General features: G+C 43.1%; 1 protein-coding gene across 2 annotated transcripts in view; it reads right to left on the bottom strand.

Annotated features, from left to right (window-relative positions):
- LOC115650120 (cytosolic phospholipase A2 epsilon-like) overlaps positions 1-23,422 on the bottom strand; it is a 47,248-nt gene that overhangs the window by 11,801 nt on the left and 12,025 nt on the right. For both annotated transcript variants that reach the window (XM_030559556.1, XM_030559557.1), the window contains exons 4-15: positions 19,729-19,865; positions 18,463-18,591; positions 17,171-17,211; positions 16,179-16,221; positions 15,262-15,337; positions 13,571-13,740; positions 13,349-13,444; positions 12,494-12,531; positions 9,968-10,103; positions 3,619-3,755; positions 2,402-2,627; positions 199-313 (exon numbers count right to left, since the gene is read on the bottom strand). In XM_030559556.1, the coding sequence (XP_030415416.1) occupies positions 199-313; positions 2,402-2,627; positions 3,619-3,755; positions 9,968-10,103; positions 12,494-12,531; positions 13,349-13,444; positions 13,571-13,740; positions 15,262-15,337; positions 16,179-16,221; positions 17,171-17,211; positions 18,463-18,591; positions 19,729-19,865 (1,344 nt within the window). The remainder of the gene's footprint in view (positions 1-198; positions 314-2,401; positions 2,628-3,618; positions 3,756-9,967; positions 10,104-12,493; positions 12,532-13,348; positions 13,445-13,570; positions 13,741-15,261; positions 15,338-16,178; positions 16,222-17,170; positions 17,212-18,462; positions 18,592-19,728; positions 19,866-23,422) is intronic.

Here is a 23,422-nt window from a genome sequence, read left to right on the forward strand (position 1 = left end):
CTCTGTCTTAATATTCTGCTTCTGATCCCAGGCAAAACCAGAAATATAGAGAGACACAAATTTAATTAATAAGAAATATAAGGCCACTTTTGGAGTGAATTAAGAAGGATTCTTGCATTAAGTTAACTAGTTTGCTTAACCCTAAGATGAACCCTGTTAGATTTAAAGAAAAATAAATGTCTAGAACATAATTATTACCTCTAAAATCTTGATTGCTAATTTTGTCCTTCACATTGAGAACAAGATAGATGGGCAGGGGATTCTGACCACGGCTTAGTGCTTGTTGCTGATCTGTGAGTTTATGCTGGTCTTCCTGTTTGGAAACAAGATACATAACTGAGGAAAATTTAACTGACCTAGGGACCTACCACTGTATTGGAGCCTGGAATATTACAATGAAATGCCTACTTGATTCCAGCCACGTTCTCCTCTATGGGCTTGATCCTGTAATGTGCTGAGCTCTCTGTTCCTGATCTACCAAAGCACATAAGCACGTGCTTAACTTTAAGCATGTGAGTAGTCTCATTCACTTGAATGCTTAAAGTTGTTTAAAAATCAGTTTGCCAAGGTTTTGTATACTGTAAAATTCAAAGATTTCACTGGTGAAAACTGTCATGTTTTACTTTTTGCTTATTTAAAAAAAATGCCCCCCCCCACTTTAAAAAAAAATTCTCAGTTGAGAACATGCATGAGTCATCTCATCCAGAAAGGGTAAATGTCACAGGAAAGACACTGCTACAGCACAACTGTACAAGAATGAAGAGCCCCAGTTATGATATTGTTTAAATATGTAGCATGGCTAGAACCTAACTGTTTCCATTGTGCAGGGCACAGGTGACTTGCACCATGCAGCACTGACCAATAGAGGGCAATGCTGGCTGGGAACAGTGTTAAGTGCCAGCCTGGCTGCACAATGTGCTGATTCAGCACCTCTCTGAAGTGGCTTCATGGGGAGAGTGGCACTGCTCCCCACACCCTGGCCTGGAACCTTGAAGGAGGGCAGTACTGCCAATGTTACCTGCCCTTCTTTGGATTGAATTCACCTCTGGGAGCAAAGGGTTTTGCTAACACAGAGAAATGATGCTCGCATCTGCCTGCATCAGCAGTCATGAAATTCTCCTATTGTGTTTTAATTGGAGGGAGTTGAAATTTTGAATTTTTTCAATGACCTTGTGGAATAAGTAAATAATAATGAATAATAAAATAGGGGACTTTGTGTGGGTGTGTGTTTTAAATGTAGAAAGTTTTGATGAAAATGTTCAAATGTGAAAAAGTTTGGTCATCCAGTGAAATTTGTATTTTTTTTATTATTTGTCTGATTTGGTTCTTTATGTTGCTAATTTTCACTGCTCGTCTTAGTGTCACACTGACCGTTTTTCAAAAATAGGGGGGGCGGGAATCATTTGTAAAAATCAAAATCAATTCAGTTAGAAGAGTTACTGATTTGGGGAACAAAAAATGGGGATAGAAAAATTCCATGGAAAATTTGGAAAATGAAATATCGAACCATTATGGACAACAACAAAATGAAAATTCATTCATCCCAGTGAGTGTGCTGCCTCCTCCTCCTTCCCTAGCCCAGTCTCAGTCCCATGTGCCCATGGAGTCATACATGCTGCTTTTCACCTCAAAGTTACATGCTGTGGCATGCTTGGAGTGTGTCTGTTTCCGGCTCCTCGGACAGAGTCAGTCCTACTTACAGCTGCCTGGTAGGCATTCTGTGAGCCTGTCCTGGTGGAGAAGAGATTCATCCTGGCTAGGACACTTGAATTAGCCTCTTTTGTGTCATTTTCAACATGGTAGCTACTCCCCTCCTTCACCTATCTTATCAGTCCCCTTTCTCTCTCATACTAGGCTTTATCTCCAAGACATAATACTGCCCACTAACCTGGTACAAGGTGAGATGTGGAGAGAAGGGTAGATGGCTTTGGGGAAGCATTTATGGGGTGCTGGTGGGGGGGTGAAACTTCCTCAAAATTGCACATGGATTTGAGAACACTTTGAAAAGTAAAAGCAGCTCATATGCCAAAGGGGTTAGGCTGCATTTTGGGAACTGCTTGACCAAACAATTCCAGGTTTGCTCCACTTGTAGCATATGCATTATCAAAGCAATCTCCCCATGCATAGGGATTTTAAGGCACTTTGAAAAATCAACTCTTAAAAAGAATTTTGGATTTTCTAGAGTTTCCATGAGCAGGGGATTTCTCTCCTGTTTTTTGAACAAGTCTAATTTTAACATATACATGATGCAATCAACAAATAAAACTTATTTGTGTGGATAACTCTGCAGCCATGTTGAGTGGGCTTATTCAGTTAGGGTTTACAGTTTATCCTCATTTTTACTTTCAGAAGATTAGCTACTTAGAGGAAGACTCTGAAAAGAGCAAATGTTCTATAGTACCCCATCATGTAACATGGCTTCAATGATGAGTCCCCACAGATCTGTAAAACATATCTTGTGCCCCTCTTGTTTTCGCTGTTGCAGCTCTTTTACATAGTATTTCAGACGATCCATAGAAAAACAGGCCAAGAACTTGTTTTTGATCACGTGTTTCCGAGCGTCACTGACTGATGCCTCCATATCTTTCTGTGACCAGTCAGGATCTTCATACAAATTTGACATTGTCCTGAGAAAAGGAAATATAAGGAAAGGTTGGGATTCAAAATTAGAGCTCCTTGAAACTCTCAAGCTTTGGCTTAGAGAGAGTCGGACAACATTTCTTGATTTCAGATTGGGTGTGTGGGTTTACACCTTGATGTGCCTTTCGGGTTTGAATGAAACCAAAAATCTCAGTGAAATGTAACTAAATTTAACTGAAACCACCAACTTTCATAAAATGTCCATTAACTGGGCTCAGACTTGCTCAACACCCAGTCCACGTTTGCCAAAAGGTTTGTGAATTTCAGCAAACAATTTGGAAGCCTAGCTCAAGTTTTGGATTTGTAACAAACTCCCCAATCCTGATTCCATACCTTCCCTGAAGCAACTACATTGCTTAGGTACATCAAAAAAGTGATTTTAGGGTAGTATTGTATCAGGGTGTATTCACCCACGAAAGCTCATGCTCCAAAACGTCTGTTAGTCTATAAGGTGCCACAGGATTTTTTGCTGCTTTTAGGGTAGTATTAACACCATCAAATTAGGACAAGATTGTTTTAATGTGATGAGTGTGGCTGCTTTATTACAACAATCCATTTTGCTAAGAGTTATATATTATTTCATTATGATTTCCTACTTGTGCTGGTGGTGTAGGACTGTACATTTATTAGCACCAGGTCTCCCTTGGTTGCCTGTAGCTTCAGATGCTCTAATCTCTCTAATTCACTTTGCTACATGGATGACAACAAAGATTCATAAACACCTAACAAAGGCCAGCGTGAAAAAGTCACACTAGATGAATAAATCTGCTTGTTAATTACAATTCTGTTGACCAAAAAGGCCTCTGGAAACCATAAACAGTGATGGTTTCTTGGTTTGTGTATGCAAATAATAATAATTAGATATTTAAACTAGATTACAATGGGCACATGCATAACTACTTGCAGACTAATAAACATTTCACTACTCTGGAAATTATGTCTTTAATGTCTTTGTGTCAGAAGCTTGGTCCTCCTTACCATGTTGTGCCAGATAAACCAGTGACGTACGAAATACAGTCCAAAACATTCAACTTCTGGATACTCAACAGGTGAGCGTACATTGCTGTCAGTGCTCTGGTACCACCACCTGTTGTCATGAATGCCACCACTGGTACCTATTCAATGCAAGAAAGCATACATTTAATGGAAAATAACTTTATGGGTGAGGACAATTATTGATTAGAATAGAGATGAGTAGAAATCATGTTAAGAAGTTCAGGCCCTGATTAAATGGTAAAAAAAATTGTATATGATCAGTTTTCAAGCAGAGACATGATCTGAATTAACCATGCTGCATAGAAATAACTGGAATTGCTCTGAGTTTTCTGTAACTTACTACTTAGCAATTGGAAAGCAAAGGCTGTCATGTTAGGCATGGAATTTTAAACATTGAGCATAACTGGAGACTAACCTCAGTACTTTCAATTCTCCTAAAAAAATCCTCTAGATTAATACAAATTCCTGTATTTTTATGTTGGGCTTGTATTGGACTGATTGTAATAGACTTGTACTAAATGCAATAAACTATCACTGTTGTGACCTTGTCAGTAGGTACTGGTCATCTCAGAATAGGCAAACCTTGTAGAATTTAAGATTTTGTGAGTTTTGTTTTGTTTATTTTTTGATCCAAAAATTTGTAAAATGAGTTTAAATTTCTGTACCATTTCCCCAGTGACTTAAACCTATGTCTCACATGAAAGATAAGTTGGCTCAACTAACACTAAAGATAGATACCATGCATTGGGCTAAAGACATTGCTGGCACAAATGGTAAATTTAGCCTAAAGTCTTTAAGGAAGTATCATTTTTGTGTAGAAGTGTGGATGACTTTAAACCTGCCCAGCGTGTAGCTTATGTAGTCATTTGCACTTGCTAAGTGAGTGCAAAGTAGTTCTAAACACAACCACCTCAGAATCGTAGTATTTTGCACCCGAGCAGCACAGGTGCAAATGGAAAGTCAGGTTCAAATCAATTGTAAAACTGTAAACAGTAAGGCCCAGTCTGCATTATAAAGTTAGGTCAACACAAGGCAGTTTAGATCGACCTAGTTGTGCATGTGTCTACACTTACATTTGTCTCCCACCAATGTAAGTGTTCCTTTACGCCAACTTAGTAACACTACCTCCCCAAGCAGTGTAGAGCCACAGTCGATGTACACAGGTTGATGCAGTGTGAGTGTAGACACTGCGTTACTTATCTCTACCCTAACTGTCCCCCAGCATCTGTCCCACAATGCCCCATGCTGTCTGCTCTGGTCTCAATTGTGGACTCCCCAACCCAGGGGTCATAGAATTTTTGAAATTCCTTTTTCTGATTGCCCAACTTGGCAAGCACCCCTAGCAGCTCTACATTATTGAGTTCAACTGCTCAGCTGACCATGCCAGTTCCATGTTCCAGACATGCTCCTGCCTGGAAGACAGGAGATATTGACCCTCCTAGGCCTGAAGAGGCTGTGCAGGCACAGCTACAGCACCAGCCATAGAAATGTCAACATCTATGAACAGCTTGCTCAGAGGATGCAGGAGAAGGGCTATAACAGGGATCAACAGCAGGGCACAGTGAAAGCCAAGGAGCTGCAGCAGGCATACCAGAAAGCCAGACAGGCCAACACTCGATCTGCTGTGCCACAGAACTGCTGCTTTTATAAGAGCTGCTTGCCGTACTTGGCAGAGACCCCACCACCACTTCCCACACCACCACTGATACCTCCATGGAGACCCAGTCACAGGATATGCACAGTGAGGTGGAAGAGATAGTGGATGAGGAAGAGAAGGAGGAGTATGGAGGACAGGCAACCTGGGGAATCCAGCTGCACAGCGAGCCAGGACCTGTTTTTGATTCCTCCCACAGTCAAACCAGTCCTGCCAGTAAAGCACGGGTGACTCCAATGCAGGGGAAGGAACCTTGGGTAAGTGTATAGATAAATTTTCAATTAGAAGGATGGCATCCCCAAAATAGCAGGACACATCTTTTGACTTATCATTAATTTACTTGTGCTAGAAGAGGTACTGGCACAACCCAGAGAGGTAGAGTTGCTATCTGTGTTTCATTCTCCTCTAGAATTAGCAGAGAGGGCCATGCAGAGAAGTTTGTTTATGTACTCAGGGATGTCCCTTGAATCCTCCTGAGAGATACTGATGAAACTTTCATGGAGGTACTCTGCAATCTTCTGCCTAAGATATCTAGGGAGGATTGCTTTATATCTGTCTCTGCGGTAGGACTCTTTCCCATGCCATTCAGTCATCAGTTCAGCAGGCATTATTGCAGTACACAACTAGCAGCATACAGGCCCAGGTAGCTTTGGGACACCAGCAGCAACTGTTCTCTCTCTGCCTTTGTTATCCTCAGGAGTGACATATCAGCTAAAACCACCACCACCTGTAGAAAACAGGGCCAGTATGCAGTGACAATGCCCTATACTACTAGATTCATGCAACCAAACAATTCCCTCCACATTTCCTCAACCCTTGGCAGGCCATACTCACCATGGTTGGTGCTGTGACTGGCACCATGCACAAGCAATCCCAAGCAGAAGTGAGAATGTAGTCTTTAAAACTTTAGGGGAGCAAGGGGAGTGATGTCAGCATCTTAAGTTTCATTTTCTGTAATGAATAGACTGACAATGGTACCTCTGTGTGTTTTATCTGCAGCTGGTGCCACTGCAGCTTTTAGGGTCTCCCTTTCCAAACCCATGTAATACCTGAGCCAGATAAGGGAGAAAGAAGAGGGCTCAGGATGAAACGTTCAGTGAGATCCTGCAAGCCAGTGCTGCTTCAGAAAGTGAGCACAGGGCTTGGACAATGAACATTGCAGACAAACTGGAGAAGGAATTAGGGGAGAGCAGAAAGGCCCGGGAGCCCAGCAGGAAAAGGAGAGGGAGATGCACCAGAACATACTGGGGCTTCTCAGGCATCAAACACAGAATGTTGCAGGCTCTGGTGGACCTGCAAGTTCAACAATTCTGGGCTTGCCTCCTTCTGAAGCCCACTGAGAACTCAATATTGGGACCCACTCAATGTTCCATGTGGCATCAGGGGTTGCTGCACTACTCCTACCACTCTACTCCAGGGGACATTAAAGACAATCACAGCTTCACATATGCCAACCATGGCTTTCACAGATCAGTGTATGTGTAGGAGAAACATGAATGTTCTTTACCCTTCATAAGTTCTGTTCTATTAATTTATTACATTTTTTTACATTTTTAATGTATTTGTTTTAAAATTGCACTTTTTTGCACATATTTTGTTACAGAATAAAATTATATTATTTGGAACATAATTCATCTTTATTAGTTAACAACATATGCTGCCAAGAGCTGAGCAGTTCTGAAAGCAGCCAATTATCTGTTACTGCACAGTGCCACACAACTCATAGGATTAGTCACAAATAAAATTAATAGGTGCATTGACATTGTCATATTCCTATGTGTGCAGCAATCACCACACAATTCCTACCAGGCCACAACAGAGCAGGGTCAGGTAGAGTACACTACAACCTAAGTTCCCTCTAAGCTGCATGGCCACACAGCTGCCTATTAAGCCCTGCGCAGGGGCTCAGGCCTGTGGCGGGGAGAGATGCCTCTCCTCCAGCATGGAATAGCCGTGGCAAGGAGAGGCACACCTTCCTGCAAGCCCCTGCACGGACCTGTCACACATCACCTCCAAATTGGTGCACATAACAAAATTCATTATGCCCATGGACATAAAAAATTAGAAGGAACACTGACTACAATACATATTTCTCTAGCTCACAGTTCAAGTGGTCTTTCAAAGCCTCTGTGCACCTATAGCTCCACATTGAGCTCTTCTAACAGCCCATGTATCTGGCTGTTCAAGTTCAGCAAACAGCCACTCCACCTTTGTCCCAGTGGAAACATTTCCCCCTTTGCTTCACAGATACGACACAGCAGGAAGCTATAACCATTGGGATGTTTTTCTCACTGAAGTCCAATCTTGTGATTGAACAATGCCAGCATCACTTCAAACAACCAAAAGCACATTGAACTGTCATTCTGCACCTGCTAAGCCAGTAGTTGAATCATTCCTTTGTGCTGTTGAGGTGGCTGGTGTACAACTTCATGAGCCAGGGGAGCAAGATGTATGCTGGGTGCTCCGGGATCACTACTGGGCTTTCATCATTGCCAAAGGTAATCATCCGGTTGGGCAAGCAAGTCTCTGCTTACAGCTTTCTGAAATGTCCTGTGTTCTTAAATACAGTATGTGAGCATCCCTGACCAGCCCACATTGATGTTGATGAAGCATCCCAGTGATAATCATAGAAAAGTAGCCCATTCTGTTGATGTACTCTATCGCAAGATGATCTGGTGTCAAAATAGGGATCTGAGTGCTATCTATCTCTCCCCCTCCCCACTCTTCGCAGTTCGGAAACCCCAGTACCACAAATCCATCCATTATGTCTTGAGGCATTATTGAGTCACAGTCCTGCACTGCATGACAACAGCCCCCATGGTGGATTTCCTGACTCCAAATTGATTCCTAACTGAATCTAGCATTGCAAGTTTCCACAGTGTAATCACCACTCGCTTCTCCACTGTCACTGCAGCTCTCATTTTGGTGTCCCTGCACTGGAGGGCTGGGGCAATCTCAGCTCACAGATCCAGGAATGTGGCCATGTGCATCTCAAAGTTCTGCAGTCACTATTTGTCATCCCAAACCTGCATTATGATGCAATCACACCAGTCAGTGCTTGTTTCTTGGGCCCAGAAGTGGCACTTCATCATCAGCAGCTGCTCCATGAATGCCAACAACAATCTTGAATTGGTTCTCACTATGTCCATGGCAATCTGTCCTCCAAGAAATTATTATATTCCCTACTCACTCGATTCTTCTTGCAGCTCTGCAAATACTGCAGGATCTTACAATAGTGCAGAGCTGTGCTAACTCCATGCTTCTATCAGAGATGGCGGACAGCGAGAACTGTGGTGTGGGTTTGTGGGATTTTGAAAAAAAGATGCAAAAATTATGGGATACAGATAACATTATGGGTTGGAGACAGTTGCAAACTGGGAAGTTGACCCCATGCTCCCAATTACTCCTATGCAACTCGTTTAAGCCTGTCATAGGTCTCACCTCCACTCTGAACTTTAGGGTACAGATGTGGGGACCTGCATGGACACTTCTAAGCTTAATGACCAGCTTAGATCTGGTCTCGCTGCCACCATCCAGAATTTCTGAGTACCTGGATCACTCTCTTTCCCCCCACCAGTCCCTGGTGAGTCCAGATCCAATTCCCTTGGATCTAAAAAACAGGGAAAAAATCAATCACGTTCTTTAAAAGAAGGCTTTTAATTAAAGAAAAGAAAGGTAAAAGAAAGAAAAAAATAAACCCTCTGGGAGACAGCATACCAGCGTATCTTACAGACTATAGACTGAAAACACAGGATGTCCCCCTGGGCAGAAATCTTAATACACACAAGAATACCCAATTTGATAATTCCCCCCTAATTGCACCAAGACAAGTTACAAAAGAAAATAAACATAAATCTATTTATTCCTTTCTAAAACTTACTACTCTGATAAGAGGCTGGTTCCTTGATCTTTTCCACTCCGGCTGAAACTGAAAACTGACTAAACAAAGGAAACTTCCCTCCTTCCTTTTGAAACATCTTGTTCCCCCATTGGTTCCTCTGGTCAGGTGTCAGCTAGGCTAGATGAACTTCTTAACCCTTTACAGGTAAAAGAGGCATTAACCCTTAACTATCTGTTTATGACACAGCCCCATCACGCATTGCCAAAACTTCCCAAAAGACAGTGAGCTGGATGGTGGTGAGTTGCACAGTGAGATACCTACTCATGGTGCACTGCACTCTGCATCAACACCACAGACCAGTGACTATGCGCACCACAGACACAAGGAGCCAAGTATTTACACACACACGCAATGTACTAACTGTAGTGGTGGTATGCCAACGTAACTAGAGGCAACATGAGTTTGTAGTGTAGACATGGCCTGAGTGACAGAAGTTCTGAGTCTGTCCTGCATGGGTTGGCTGAGAAGATGGTTGGGCCTAAGAAAGCTTTCACTGTAATTCTGAGAACATGGGCCTAAATCATTTTGGTATTTAATATATATGTTTATTAAAGCAACACTGTTTAGGAACTGTATGCATATGTAAAAATATGTTATTAATGTCATCTGTGACCACTCATTTCCTTCCTAAAATGTAAAATCACCCACTTCTTCAGTGTAAAGCTTTCTGACCATCTGGAGATTGTCAAAATAGAGAACAAGATGCCACATTTTGGCACCCAATTGACTGCGCACACCTCTGTGAGAAGGAGTGGGAAGGATTCTGCCCCACATACCTCATCATCCTGCAGGTCCTCCTCTAGCTGGAGAACCTTTTTCAGAGAAGCAGCAACCACCTTTTTCCTTTTATGCAGGAAATCCTGCTCCTCCACACACAGCTCAAACCCCAAACGCACATCTAGGTCTTCCCAGCTGGAACACAGGCACAAATATTATACATTATGACTTGTATCTCAAGATGTACTGTATAGTTAAATTAATAGACTATACACACTTCATAAGCAGATAAGACATTACCATTATTACTATTGATTTAACCCTAAGCAGAGCACAGGATCTGGTCCACAAGGTGAATATAGCTGAACCGTTTGGTAATAGTGACCAAAACATAATAAAATTTAACATCCTTGGGGGAGAGGGGGCACCAAAGCAGCCCATCAACAATGCATTTAATTTCAGAAAGGAGAACAACACAAAAATGAGGAAATTAGTGAAACAGAAATCAAAAGGTAGAGTGCTAAAGACTTTTTAAAGACACCATCATAGAGTCTCAACTTAAATGTATAGCTCCAATTAAAAAACATAGGAAGAGGACCAAAAAAGTGTCACAAAGTAAAAGAAGGAGTTAGAGGCAAAAAGGCATCCTTTAAAAAGTGAAAGTTAAATCCTATTGAAGAAAACAAAAAGGAGCATAAACTCTGGCAAAATATGGTAAAAATATGATTAGGAAGGGGTAAAAAAGAATTTGAAAAACAGAAAGGCAAAAAAAAAAAAAGAATTTGAAAAACAGCTAGCCAAAGACTCAAAAGTAACAGCAATTTTTTTTAAGCACATCAGAAGAAGGAAGTCTGCTAAACAACCAGTGGGATCACTAAACGATCAAGATGCTAAAGGAGCACTCAAGGAAGACAAGGCCATTGCAGAGAAACTAAATGAATTATTTGCATCCATCTTCATGGGTGAGGGTTTGAGGGAGTTTCCCAAACCTGAGCCATTCTTTTTAGGTGACAAATCTGAGGAATTGTCCTAGATAGAGGTTTCATCAGAGGAGGTTTTGGAACAAATTGATAAATTAAAGAGTAAGTCACCAGGACCATATTGTATTCACCCAAGAGTTCTGAAGGAACTCAAGTGTGAAATTGCAGAACTACTAACTGGCACCACTACCCTGTGGTGTACAATCTTAATTGGATTTACATTTTATAAGGCAATTGGCAGGTTTACATGTTCTTTGTCAAGTCTTTTATTAACACTTCTACCTTATGTCACTGGCTAGGTAAGGGATTTTACTGTGCATAATGGCTGACACAAGAATGTTCAGTGGACTGCGATGCTTGGAGGATAACAGATCAGCAGGATGAATGAGATCTCTTTTTCTAACCCTAGATGCCAAGTAAAAAGTCTGGAGTAGCATAAAGGGTCCCTAAGGCCTCTCATTTTAGCTGGTGGAGGATATGCCCAGGATTCATAAAGCTTTCTTCCAAACAGGACCAGCGCTAGGGTTTTGAGCGCCCTAGACAGACAGCAATTTCGCAGCCCCACGTGCTGGTCCCGCGGCTCCGGTGGAGCTGCAGCAGTCGTGTCTGCGGGAGGTCCATTGGAGCCGCGCGAGCAGCCGACCGTCCGCAGGCACGACTGCGGCAGCTCCACGGGAGCTGCCTGCCGCCCCCTCCGGACACCCTGGACTGCCGGCTGCCGCAGCGGCGTCCTGACCCAGGGTCAGGGTGCCTCCTTGGCAGCTGGCAGCCCGGGGTTTCCCTGGGCCAGGGGACCCCCACCCCTGGGCTGCCGGCTGCCGGGGCGGCGCACTGACCCAGGAGACACCCTGGGCTGCGGGCTGCCACGGAGGCACCCTGACCCGGGGGACACTCTGGATTGCCGGCTGCCGCCGAGGCGCCCTGCCCCGGGGGATACCCTGGGCTGCCGGCTGCTGTGGCAGCGCTCTGACCCAGGGGACACCCTGGATTGCGGGCTGCCACGGAGGCGCCCTGACCCGGGGGCACCCTGGATTGCGGGCTGCCATGGCGGCACCCTGACCCAAGGGACACCCTGGGCTGCCGGCTGCCGTGGAGGCGCCCTGACCCGGGGGACACTCTGGGCTGCCGGCTGCCGCGGAGGCACCCTGACCCAAGGGACACCCTGGGCTGCTGGCTGCCGCTGCCGCCGGCAGCTCAGACTCCCTCTCTGTCCCAGCAGCAGTGGCTGCTCAACCATTTAAAAAAAATTTGGGGGCGCTTTTTGGCACCCTCAAATCTCGGCGCCCTAGACAACCGCCTAGTCCGCCTAAATGGTTGCACCGGCCCTGCTTCCAAGGAACTCCTCACAAACCTTGGCAGCACAGCACAGAATCTCACCCTGTGCGTACAGATTTCAAAAACTACCATCAGTAACACTTCTTATGCTGTATCTAACGTAGAAGTCTCATTAAATATTGACTGCACTGGATGTGTTTTATTACATGGTCTCAATCTGAGATCAGTACACTGCAGAAAGTTATGACATGAGCACCTCTTTCCCCAGAAACAAAGAGCAGAACTTGACCACCATCCATCAGAATCCAAGGAGCCAAGAAAGAAACTTACCACTGTTTTGTCTTAAAGCGTAGGTCAAATTTTCTGTGCTGAAAATGAGAAATGTAAATATAATAAATGATGAGATATTTCTACAGCCTTCCTTCCTCCCCACTTTAATGAGTTTCATCTGCTCCTAGTCACCAGAACATTCACAAAGCCGTGAGCTGTGGTAATCCGAGTGATGTATGTGACCTCAAGAACATTTGTAGAAAATTCTCTTGTATCTCAATGTTTTCTTGTTTTTTCTGGCTGGTGCATCAATTTACCAGGTTAAGACCTTGTCTGTATTATCTGCCTCTGTCTGTCTCATCTCACTATTGCACCACTGGGCTATGGAGCAGCCCAAGCTCTGTTACAGGTTAGGGAATACACACATGAATGGAAGATGAGCAGCAGTGGTCCCAGTGAAAAGTCCATTATTAAGCCCTGGATGGGCTGTCAGGAGTACCAGAAAGAAAAGCTTGAAGTACCAGTATTGACGTGTGAGCTTAGCCTAGCTGAGGATTTGGCCTCTAGTGTTAAGGTTTAGGATAGAATAACCCACGTTCTTAGGAAACACTGGGCTTTTCAAGAACCTTGAACTATGCAGTTCTTTTCCTGCTCTAGGCCCTCTTGCTGGTTGAGTGTGAATGATCTCAGACTCTTTTCTCCTCCTTTTCCCACCTCACTAAAGAAATGCCACATTGTTTTTTGTGGTCCTTCCCCACAGCTTGGCAGACACACTCCCATATTTTCTTTTTCTAATCTCCTTAATAGAAAGAGTCCTCTTTGGTTTCTAGGAGGCTGGGTTTGTTTCTCTGAGTGGAACCAGCAAAAACTTAAACAAAAAATTCAGTATTATTCTAAAAGGCTGGCAGTGCTTACCTTATCTATTACTTCTTGATCAAAGGGAAGTAAATTCAATGGCACAGTCAGAGGGCCATTTCTGCTCCTTCCCGCTCTACATGACATACAAGCACACTGAAAAGAAACCAGAGTTTTTATTAAAAGGAGAAGTACTCTTTTGCTGCCCCATCCCAAATAAAGGTAGATGTATGTTGCTGTCTATATTACTCCATGCTACTACCATGTTCAATTATAACGTACAAAGCTGGGAAGTGTCTTCATTTTTGGGACTGTAATATCCAGCTGTGGCTGGCTATGCTTGGCATAGTGAAACAGGATGGGCTCTGTAAGATGAAAGCTGGAGTCACAGCACAATGAAAGGCTACTGGTTTCTTCAAAGGATCCTTTCACTGTAAACGTCAAGTCATGCTCTAACGAATGGAGACAAAAATAAAGAATCAAATCAAACAAAACCTTTACCAGCGCCTGTAAAAAAACAAACAAAAAGACCTGCCAAAAGACAAAAATACCTAGAGATAGACTGGAACCAAAATCCGTGTTCTGTACTCTCCTGGGGGTGGGGAGATTTGAAATCTGGAAACGAACTCAGATTCAAATATTGCCTATGGCCCTATCTTTACAATGGCCTGAACAAAAAACCCAGATCGGAACACCCCTGTGCTTTGGGATGCCATGTATTTACTGCCACTGTATTCTGACACAGCAAATGTACATGATTGTATTGTATGTTATTATAGGCCAAATGATGTGCGGTGCAGCTGCTCTTCAGAATTTGACCCTACAATAGCTAATAACCCTGTTTATCAGAACAGATAGACCAGATGAATCTCTTTCTGTCTGTTTTAGTCACTTCACAGATAATAGGCCAGATGCTTGCCAGTGCTACAACTCCTTTGTGACCTTTGATCAGCACAAGGGAGTGTGAAGAAGTGTAACTAGTCCAGCTAGTTAGAAGTCTAACTGGGCAATTGGAAATTCTCTTTGCATATGTCCCTGGTTTACTGTAGGGAGCATGCCACCAATTCCCAGCCGGAGTATAGACTCATGAAAGCCATAACTGCTAATATAAATTAGAGCAGCCCTGAGGCTCGTCTAACACTAGGAGCCAACCCAGCTTCTTGAAGCCATGGAAGTTCAAAGACAGCTTAAAACCACCTTTGCAATCACTACTCCAGCCCCTCACATGCACCAAGCAGAGCACACAGTACCTTTAGACACAGATAGATTTTATTGTGTAATAGTTGAAAATAATTAAAAACAAAGGAATTTATATTGGAGGAAGTGATATTATGGCTACGATATTAATCGCACAAAGTCAGAAAGTTCAATCTTTTCATTCCTACATGAAAGTTACCATTCCTGCATGCACGGCACACACTGCAAGAGAGCTAGTCATTACATAGTGATGGTCACATAAACATGGACCTGTGACATATTATGTAATTTTGCACACATATATATACACATATAAAAATAAAAAATATGTTATTTTCTATAACAGCAGATAAACAAATGGAGCATTTATTTCATGTATGACCATGCAATGGAAACCTTGTTGCAGTGCATGTGGGAAAGGGGATAGAGTTAAGATTATTAGTGGAATCATAAGTCTAAATTCCAAGGACATGATTCCCCATTGTCCTGCACCTTGTGTAGGTCATATACATCAGAGCAAAGTGTGTGCAAAATGCTACCATTTAGATTTGGTAACATTTTATACACATTTTGCACTACTATAAATGACTGTACGCTGTGCAGGACTAGGAGTAATATGCCCAAAATCTTAGCCTGAATGTTGCTTTAAGGCAGTGGAATTTTAATAATTAGTTATAGATTCAGTCAGTGTAACCCATAATAAGGATTATGCATTTCCCAGTTGCTGTTATAAAGGCTATAACTACTAATAACCTGTTAATGAAGCAATAACTCACTTGTAGAATGTGTTTTTTTCTTCTTCTTCCATCTTCTCCTATCCACCTGAACTTCCAAGCAGGACATTTCACGAGACTTTAACAAATATGACCAATAAGATGATTACACACAGAAAATATCACAGAGGGAGACTTAGCTCTTCAGCCCACTATTTTGCTACAAGAAAGGGAGGCAAATATTGGGAGCACTGTGGAGACAGCATGCTTGATCCCTGGTTCTAAGTGCCTTGCATTCTTCTGCAACGATTTCTCTGGCAGACTAAGAAGTAATATTAACAGGCTCTAGAGAGAGTCATATCTAATCCTCAGGTGAAAGGATAGTAGCTATGATACACATGCCCTAGGTTTCTGTGAGGTGTGGTATAAAGCAAAAGAAAATGAAGGCATTCTTAAAGGTCCTATAATGATGCACGGGGACTCTCAAAGGGGAAAAATAAAGCTACAAAGAAAACAGATGTCCTTGACGAGTGAAGATTTGCTCTGTATTTTTCATTGTGTTCATAACTAGTGGCAGCTCGGCTACAGAACGATGCAGGAGTGCTGACTGGAGCAGTAAAATGTCATTCCTGCAATACTCCAATGGAAGTTTCTTCCAACGGTCACTGCAGGGAATAATGGGAGAGCACCAGCTGTGAGTGCTCACTGTTATGCCTTTTCCAGCTGGAATCATTTCCATGGTGTGCTGGCTTGAGGAAGCTCACAGATACTCTAGTCTCAGCCACTCCCAACATAGACATTGTAGGGAATGGTGGGGAAATGCAAACTGTTTACAAGCTATCCAAGCTCAGCTTTTGCCTCAGCGTGAGGAAGTGTTTAGGAGTATCAGCTCTGGGTCATTTTACTGATTCTCTAGTTTCTGCACAGTATAATAAGTATTGCTATGCAGTACAGGCAAGAAAAAAGAAAACAACATTTACCACTACTACCCCATTAGTGATGATGGTTTCAGGAAGATCCAGACTAGAAAACAAAATGAAAAGTACACATTTCACAACCAGTATCATCTAAATATTACTTTAAGCATTTTTATCTTGACCATTTTAATTTTTGATTGTTCATAAAAGTGTACCTCTTTGACTAGAGGCCACACAGGCAGGGCCAGATCTAGCCATTTCGCCGCCCCAAGCATGGCGGCACGCTGCGGGGGGCGCTCTGCCGGTCGCCTGTCCCGCGGCTCCAGTGGACCTCCCGCAGGTGTCCCTGTGGAGAGTCCGCTGGTCCCGCAGCTCCGGTGGACCTCCCGCAGGCGTGCCTGCGGATGCTCCACCAGAGCCGCGGGACTAGCAGACCCTCCGCAGGGACGCCTGCGAGAGGTTCACTGGAGCCGCCTGCCGGCCTCCCGGCAACCGGCAGAGCACCCCCCGCAGCATGCCACCCCAAACACGGGCTTGGCGCGCTGGGGCCTGGAGCCAGCCCTGCACACAGGCTACTCAGAAGCAGATATGGTTTAACAGTAGTCAACCTCTGGGAGGGGCTTGTAACAGTTGTTATATCATTAATGTCTGTGTGGGTCACATTGCCCCCAGTGCCATGAATTGGCCAGGGGTGCCCACACCACTGACATGCATTTCACTGGTCCCAAGAAGCCAGCCTTGGACTCCTATGGGGGACCTAAATAACACATCATCATTAGGAAAAATTACAGTGACACAAATTATTATTAGAAAGTGATATGGATATTTGTTGTGCTCTTCCCCCTGCTCTGTCTCTTTTCTTCTCCCTCTTTCCCATTTTTTTAAAAAAAGATTTGTTTAAGCATGCTCTGTTTTGGAAAAGGAAGGAATCTGGGGATGGGGTCTGGCTATTGAAGAGACAGCAGAGATATGACACATTTTCCCTATTGATTGATTACTCTTGGAATTGCTGCATCCATTAATTTCTGATTTCATAATATTTGAGGTTTACCCACATGTTCTCCAGTGTGAACTGAGCCTCCAGCTCCTCCCTTCTCTGAAAATTAGAGAGAGAAATGAATGAAGCATGCAAAAACCTTTCCCAATAAAGGCAGTCCCATTGATTATGTAAACTCTTCCTCCCCCTCCTGTCCACTCTTGCCCTCGTATTCAAGGATCTTCTGCAAAGTAGCCTTAAATTTTGTGCTGCAAGTACAGTCATTTAATTTCACTTTTTGGTCTCAAACAATATTCTGCTTCCCAGAAGCTGTTCCCACCATTAGAGGTGAGATGCGCATTGCTTTGACCTCTCTGGGTTCAAAAGGATGTTGGTATTACTGAATGAACTAAGGACATTCTCAATTTTCCTTATTAGTTGCTTGGATATAAGATATTAAATAGATCTCTTTCTTTCCTGTCAACTGTCCCTCCACTTCAGGCAGAGGCTAAAAATTTATCGCTTTGAAAAATATTGTGAAAATCTAAATAAGGCTTTGAGCATCCAAATCAGGGCTGTTTAAGTGTGTAAAGTGTGCCTACTTGCCTATTTGCCAAATATCAGATTTGGGGCCAATATTTAAATATTGAACTCATGCAGCATAATTATCAGATTCTTGGGGTTTTTTACCAGTATAGACCAGTACCTGTTTCAAGAGTCAAAATCACTATTGTGCTCCATAGTTACTAAGTTAATGGTGACAAGTTATGACAGAGAATAATATTTTACTGCTTGTATAGCTCCTTCCATCAGAAATTCTAAAAGCACTTGACCCAAATTAGTTATTTAATCTTCATAACATGTCTGTTCCTTTTGGAGAGCAATTGTCCTAATACAAGTTTGCATGTGAGGAAACAGGTAGAGAGAGATTGATTTGTCCAAGGTCACATGGCCAGACTACAACACAGCCTGGAGTAGAGCCCAGGGCCTCCTCTCTCCCAGTCCTGTGTTTTAAAGACAAGACCAAGCTCCCTGCTTCAGAATTACTCAGTGATGTAACTGGAGATGTTCATCTCCAGAAGTTCAACATTGGTGGTTCAGTCAACAATATCATCAAACCCTTGATAAACTCCTCTGACAAAGTATGTTGCAGTTCTAGCCAAACTATTCAGTACGATGTCAAAACAATTGCAGAGAGGCTTTGCTCGTAGATAGGCTGAAAGAAGTAAATATGTATAGATATATGGATGGATGGAGAGAGACTAACACTCAATAAGGTAAAAAAGAAATATAATACAAATTAACTTTCTGAGAAAATTCCAGAGAAATGTATGCTTTCCACCTCACTCTGCTTGTGATATCGGTTCTCACCTGTGGATTCAACTGGAACTTCATAAAAATTGTTTCTCCAAGTGGGATTTTAGCTATATCAAAGAGAACAATGAAGTGGCCATCATCTTGGACAATGTCTTCATCAAAGATTGCCAGTTCCAGGACATTCTGGGAATAGAAATAAAGAATATATTCTTTGTTAGATGGCATCTAGGAAGCAAGGTTCTCTGTGAATAATCCATTTTTAGTGTGTGCATACAGTACAGGAAGATAAAGAAGGAAAGAAGTAGGGGAGAAATTGGCACAAAGACAGAAGAAGAGATGACGAGAAAGTGAATAATGACTCATCTTTACTGGAAATATATTCTAATCCGATCAATGAAGGTTGTATCACAAATTCTATTTTGAATCTGTTTCCATTTGCAAATAACTTTCTGAAAATTCTTTATCTGGATGAACAGACAATTTAATTTTAAATGTAGATAATCTTATTTTAAAAACAGCTGTTGTAATTTATCAACTCATGAGAGAATAAATGTTTCCATTCAATAGGAAAGCAGTTATGACTCTTGGCAATTTTTCCAATGATTCATTTTTTAAAATTCTCTGTTGGTTTTACTGATCCATATTCCTTCAAATTCATCACAGATCCAGCTATGTTCAGGGAATGTTTGAGTATAATGTTCTTAGCAAGACTTATCTGAATAAAGTGCTTAACACTTTATGTGTCATATTGTGACAAAGCTGCTACTAGAAATCAGGAGTTCCTTGGTCTCAGTTCTGCATGCTGTTGTTCATTATCTCAAGCCACTAACTCAATGAGAATTTGTTCTGATTGTGTAATTATTCTAATTTATATTTCATTGGTTGAATTTGTTGTCACTCTGCATTGTATCTCTCTATTGCCAGAGCATCAATCAGATGTCGGTGTTATACACATAATAAATAAATATCCTTCAGGGGAATCGGTGAGTGAAATCTGAACTAAATCAGAATTTTCTAGCTCTCCAGCTTGTTAGTGTAATTTTCAATAAACTCAGTTGAATTAGTTCAGAACCAGAAAATAAATTATGTTTCTAACTAGCCTTTGGAGTCTTATTCCAAACACTGGACTCAAACTCCAAATATGTGTTACTGAAGTTGCTTATGTGATTCAAAGAGGAATTTTAAGGATACTTTTAGCATCTAGTAATTGAAGGGATATTATACACAGGATGCAGAAAACCTTGTCCCGGCTTTGTCTAGACCAGAAGGATCTGGCTACAGATGAGACACAAGAAAGAGTACTTGGCATTTTTTCTGCACCTTGACCTGACTCTGGATCCTAAAATAGAAGGTTTCATTCCACACTGGATCCCTGCAGTTCTTGATAGTTTTGGTCCGGACTCTTTCAGCTGAAGCAGTCGGCAACCACAGGCTCACGTAGCAATTGGACTGGCTTACTATTGGAGAAAAGTACAAAATAATTGGCAATGTAGCAATTTATAACTATACATATGCACACAAACACATACGCACTATATATGTATGTGTGTATGTATATATATATTATAACCAATAAGAAAATCCATAATTACAAGGTTCTCTACATTAGATGGTATATCAGCTTGTCACATGTTCCTTAGTGCTTCAGAAGAGTCTAGAGAAAAAAAAATCCTACCCTAAGCTTGTTGGTAAAACATAAAAGAAGAAAATCTCTCTTCTTGAAATCTTATTTACAAATCTGTAAGTTAGAAATAGGTATGGGTGAAACCTCAGGATTTAGATAAGCACTCCAATTATTGACTTGTCACATATGAAGAGCCACAGTCTTATCCTTCCTCCTTGCCAATCAGTGGAGCTGATCCTCCTTAGGATGGGAAGAAGTACACACTGAACCTCTTCAAGGTTAGCATAGTGGTTTATGCTCTCTGTGACTCCTGGAGATAATAGGTAGATTCTCCTCTCACCTTAGTGTAAGGCTATGTCTATGCTACCACTTATGTTGGCAAAAGTTATGTCGCTCAAGGTGTTAATGTTCCAGCCCCCGAGCGACATAAATTACGCTGGCATAAACGCCAGTGTGGACAGTGCTATGTCGGTGGGAGAGCTCCTCCTGCTGACATGCTATCTCCATTCATTAGGGGTGGTTTAATTATGTCAATGGGAGCACTCTCTCTCATCAGCACAGAACAGCTACATGAAAGATCTTACAGCTACACCGATGTAATCTCTCTAGTGTAGATATAGCCACTGCTTCCGGGAGCCATGCAGAGCCACAGCATGAGCAGAGTGGGACAAGCCCCTGACCCCGCTCCCTGGCTGCGTGCTGGAGTGGGGCAAGCCCCAGACCCTTCTACCTGGCAGGAGCTCAAGGGCCAGATTAAAACATCTAAAGGGCCTGATGCGGCCCCCAGGCCGCAGTTTGCCCACCCCTGTCTTAGAAGAAGAGTGCCTATCCCAGGGAAAGCAGCTCCTATCCTCAGCATGCATGGCAACACTTAGCACTGTTTGCAAACTGATTCAGCATCTTGTCTCAGTAGGTTGCATAGCTCAACTATAGGTAGGTCACATAGCTCTGCAATCCAGGTAAATTGCTGGAAACATTCACCATCAGTCATGCTAAGTATGTCCCTGTAGACTCAGAGGTGATGTGTCATCTCTCGCACTATACTAAGTTCATGAACTATACCGAGGTGACCAAACTGCGGCTCATGAGCCACATGCAGCTCTTTAACAGTTGAAGTGCAACTTGCGGCACTTCCCAGTCCAACTCTCCTCCTCCCCCTCCCTATCTCCTTCCGCCTCCCCCCTTCTCTGCCTACCAGACTCAGGAGGGAGCTCAGGGTTTCTGCCCTGTGGCAGGGTGGTGGAACTGGAGGCGTCTGCCAGAAACAACTGGTACCTGCTGGGGGGGGGGGGTGTGATATGCACAATTTAAAGGTTTGCCCCTGCCAACCAGCGTGAGTCATGGCCTCCCAGGTACACCCCCCTCTGACCCTCAGTGGCCCCTCCCTGAAGCTCCCAGGTGTTAATTCTGTGTGGAGAGGCAGTGGCAAACAACTGGGAGCTGCAGGAAGGAGCCACTGCCTTAGCTCCATGGGGAGAGGCAGCAGCAAAAATAGTGACTCTCCCTGCAGCTTGGCTGCTGCCTCTCCCCACTGCCGCAGCTTCCAGCTTGCCGGCTCCAGCAGCTGCCATGCAGGGAGGGGGCCTGGCAGCACCATGTGCCCAGCAGGGAGGGGGATCTTGGGGTTTCAGCCCCACAGGGCACACCTGCTGGAGCTCGGCCCTGAGCCCGAGAAGGTGTCTCCCACATGGCTTAAGTCCCAGGACCCTCCTTCCTGCAGGGCTGAAGTCCCGAGCCCCAGCAGGCACGCTCCAGATCTCAAACTTCTGAAGAGCGTTGTATGTGGTTTGGAGGGTGAGTAAGTTAGGCCACCCCTGAGCTATACAATGGATGTCAGCAGCATTCGCCAACTGTACAATAATCCATGACAGTACATCAGTCGAGCATCCATGCCAAGCTCTACTCTTTCAGACGACAATTTTTTACAAATCCCACTTTAATTAGATGTTCATGGTGAAGGTGAAACTTCTTGTAGAATATAGGAAAGCTTTGCTAATTCATTCTGTGGTAAACAACAAGCCCATACTGAAAGTAATTTTCCAGCTGTGCTGTTCACATGGTTAGGTATTAGTGAGGTGTTCTCATGGGGAGGGCCAGTTCTGGTGGCATCATGGTCCCTGCAAGCCAAGGGAGGAGCATCACTTCCCTCCATGCTTTTACCCCTGGCACTGTCTGAAGACCTGAGACAAGGCTACTTACACTAGTTCTGACACTAAGTTCTTCCTCACTCCCAAATGGTGCAGCTTCTCATGTTTTTTTAGACTGTAAATTCTTTGGGGGCAGAGACTGCCCTTTATTACGTGTTTTTATGGTACCCAGCACTGGCTGGGATGTTGAAGGGCTACAACAATATAAATATTACGGAGTAACAATAATGATAATGCTAAGGAAGAGTGACTGCCTGATGCAAGTTAGAATAGCACTGAGCAAAGACCAAATATTTCAAGTTATATATGCCACACGGCTGTACAACAAAGGAGAAGGAAGAATTTCAGATAGTGTTTAACCAAGTCATAATTGAAGTACCACAAGCTGCATTCCTGATCATCAGAGCAGATCTCAATGGCTCTGTGCGAGAACACAGCCAGGGCTATGATGACTGTCACAGAGGACGAGGCTTTGGAACCATAAATGAAGCTGGTGAGGATGTCTAAGAGTTAGCCAGAGCCCATGGCCTAATGATTACTAATATATCCTTTGCAAAGAGGGAGGATCACTTAATTAAGTACAAGAGTGGGGTCAACAAGTCCTAGACTGATGATTTCCTGATTAGAAGGAGAGATTTAAAAACCCTAGGAGATTGTAAAGCGATTCCAGGAGATCAGATTGCAGAGCAACAAATTGCTTTGACAGATTTTTTTATGAAAATTCTACTGGAGGATAAAAGTCAAGTTGTGCAACAAAGGATAAAATGGTGGAGGCCCACGTGTAGGCAAGTTAATCTGAGATTTAAGGATGAGATGAAGGTTGGACAATGACCAAACAACCATGATGACTCCAATGAGGTTCAGGGGAAAATATCCAAACATACTACAAAAAGTGGACAGCTGTATGTGTACAAATGAAAGGAGATGTAGTGGTGGCCCAATGATGTACTGGAGGCCGTATAGAAGGCGGAAAGGTTTAAGTGATGGCAGAAAGTAAGAATGGGGCAAAGTTATGAAGAAAACAAGCTGGTAAAAAAAAAAGTGAAAAGAGCAGTTGTAGAAGCCAAGTGCCAAATACTGAAAGACTTATATGTGGGTCTACTTATGAAGAAAGTGGGAAAAGGAATATACCCATTAACCAGTATCAGGCAAAGAAGCACTGAGGACTTGGGAGCTGTGAAACATGTCAAAGCAAAAATGCTGGGAGATGGCGGAATCATTAGGAGAGGGTAGTTGTTTTATG

This window comes from Gopherus evgoodei, chromosome 4, assembly GCF_007399415.2.
Source record: "Gopherus evgoodei ecotype Sinaloan lineage chromosome 4, rGopEvg1_v1.p, whole genome shotgun sequence".
Lineage (NCBI taxonomy): Eukaryota > Metazoa > Chordata > Testudines > Testudinidae > Gopherus > Gopherus evgoodei.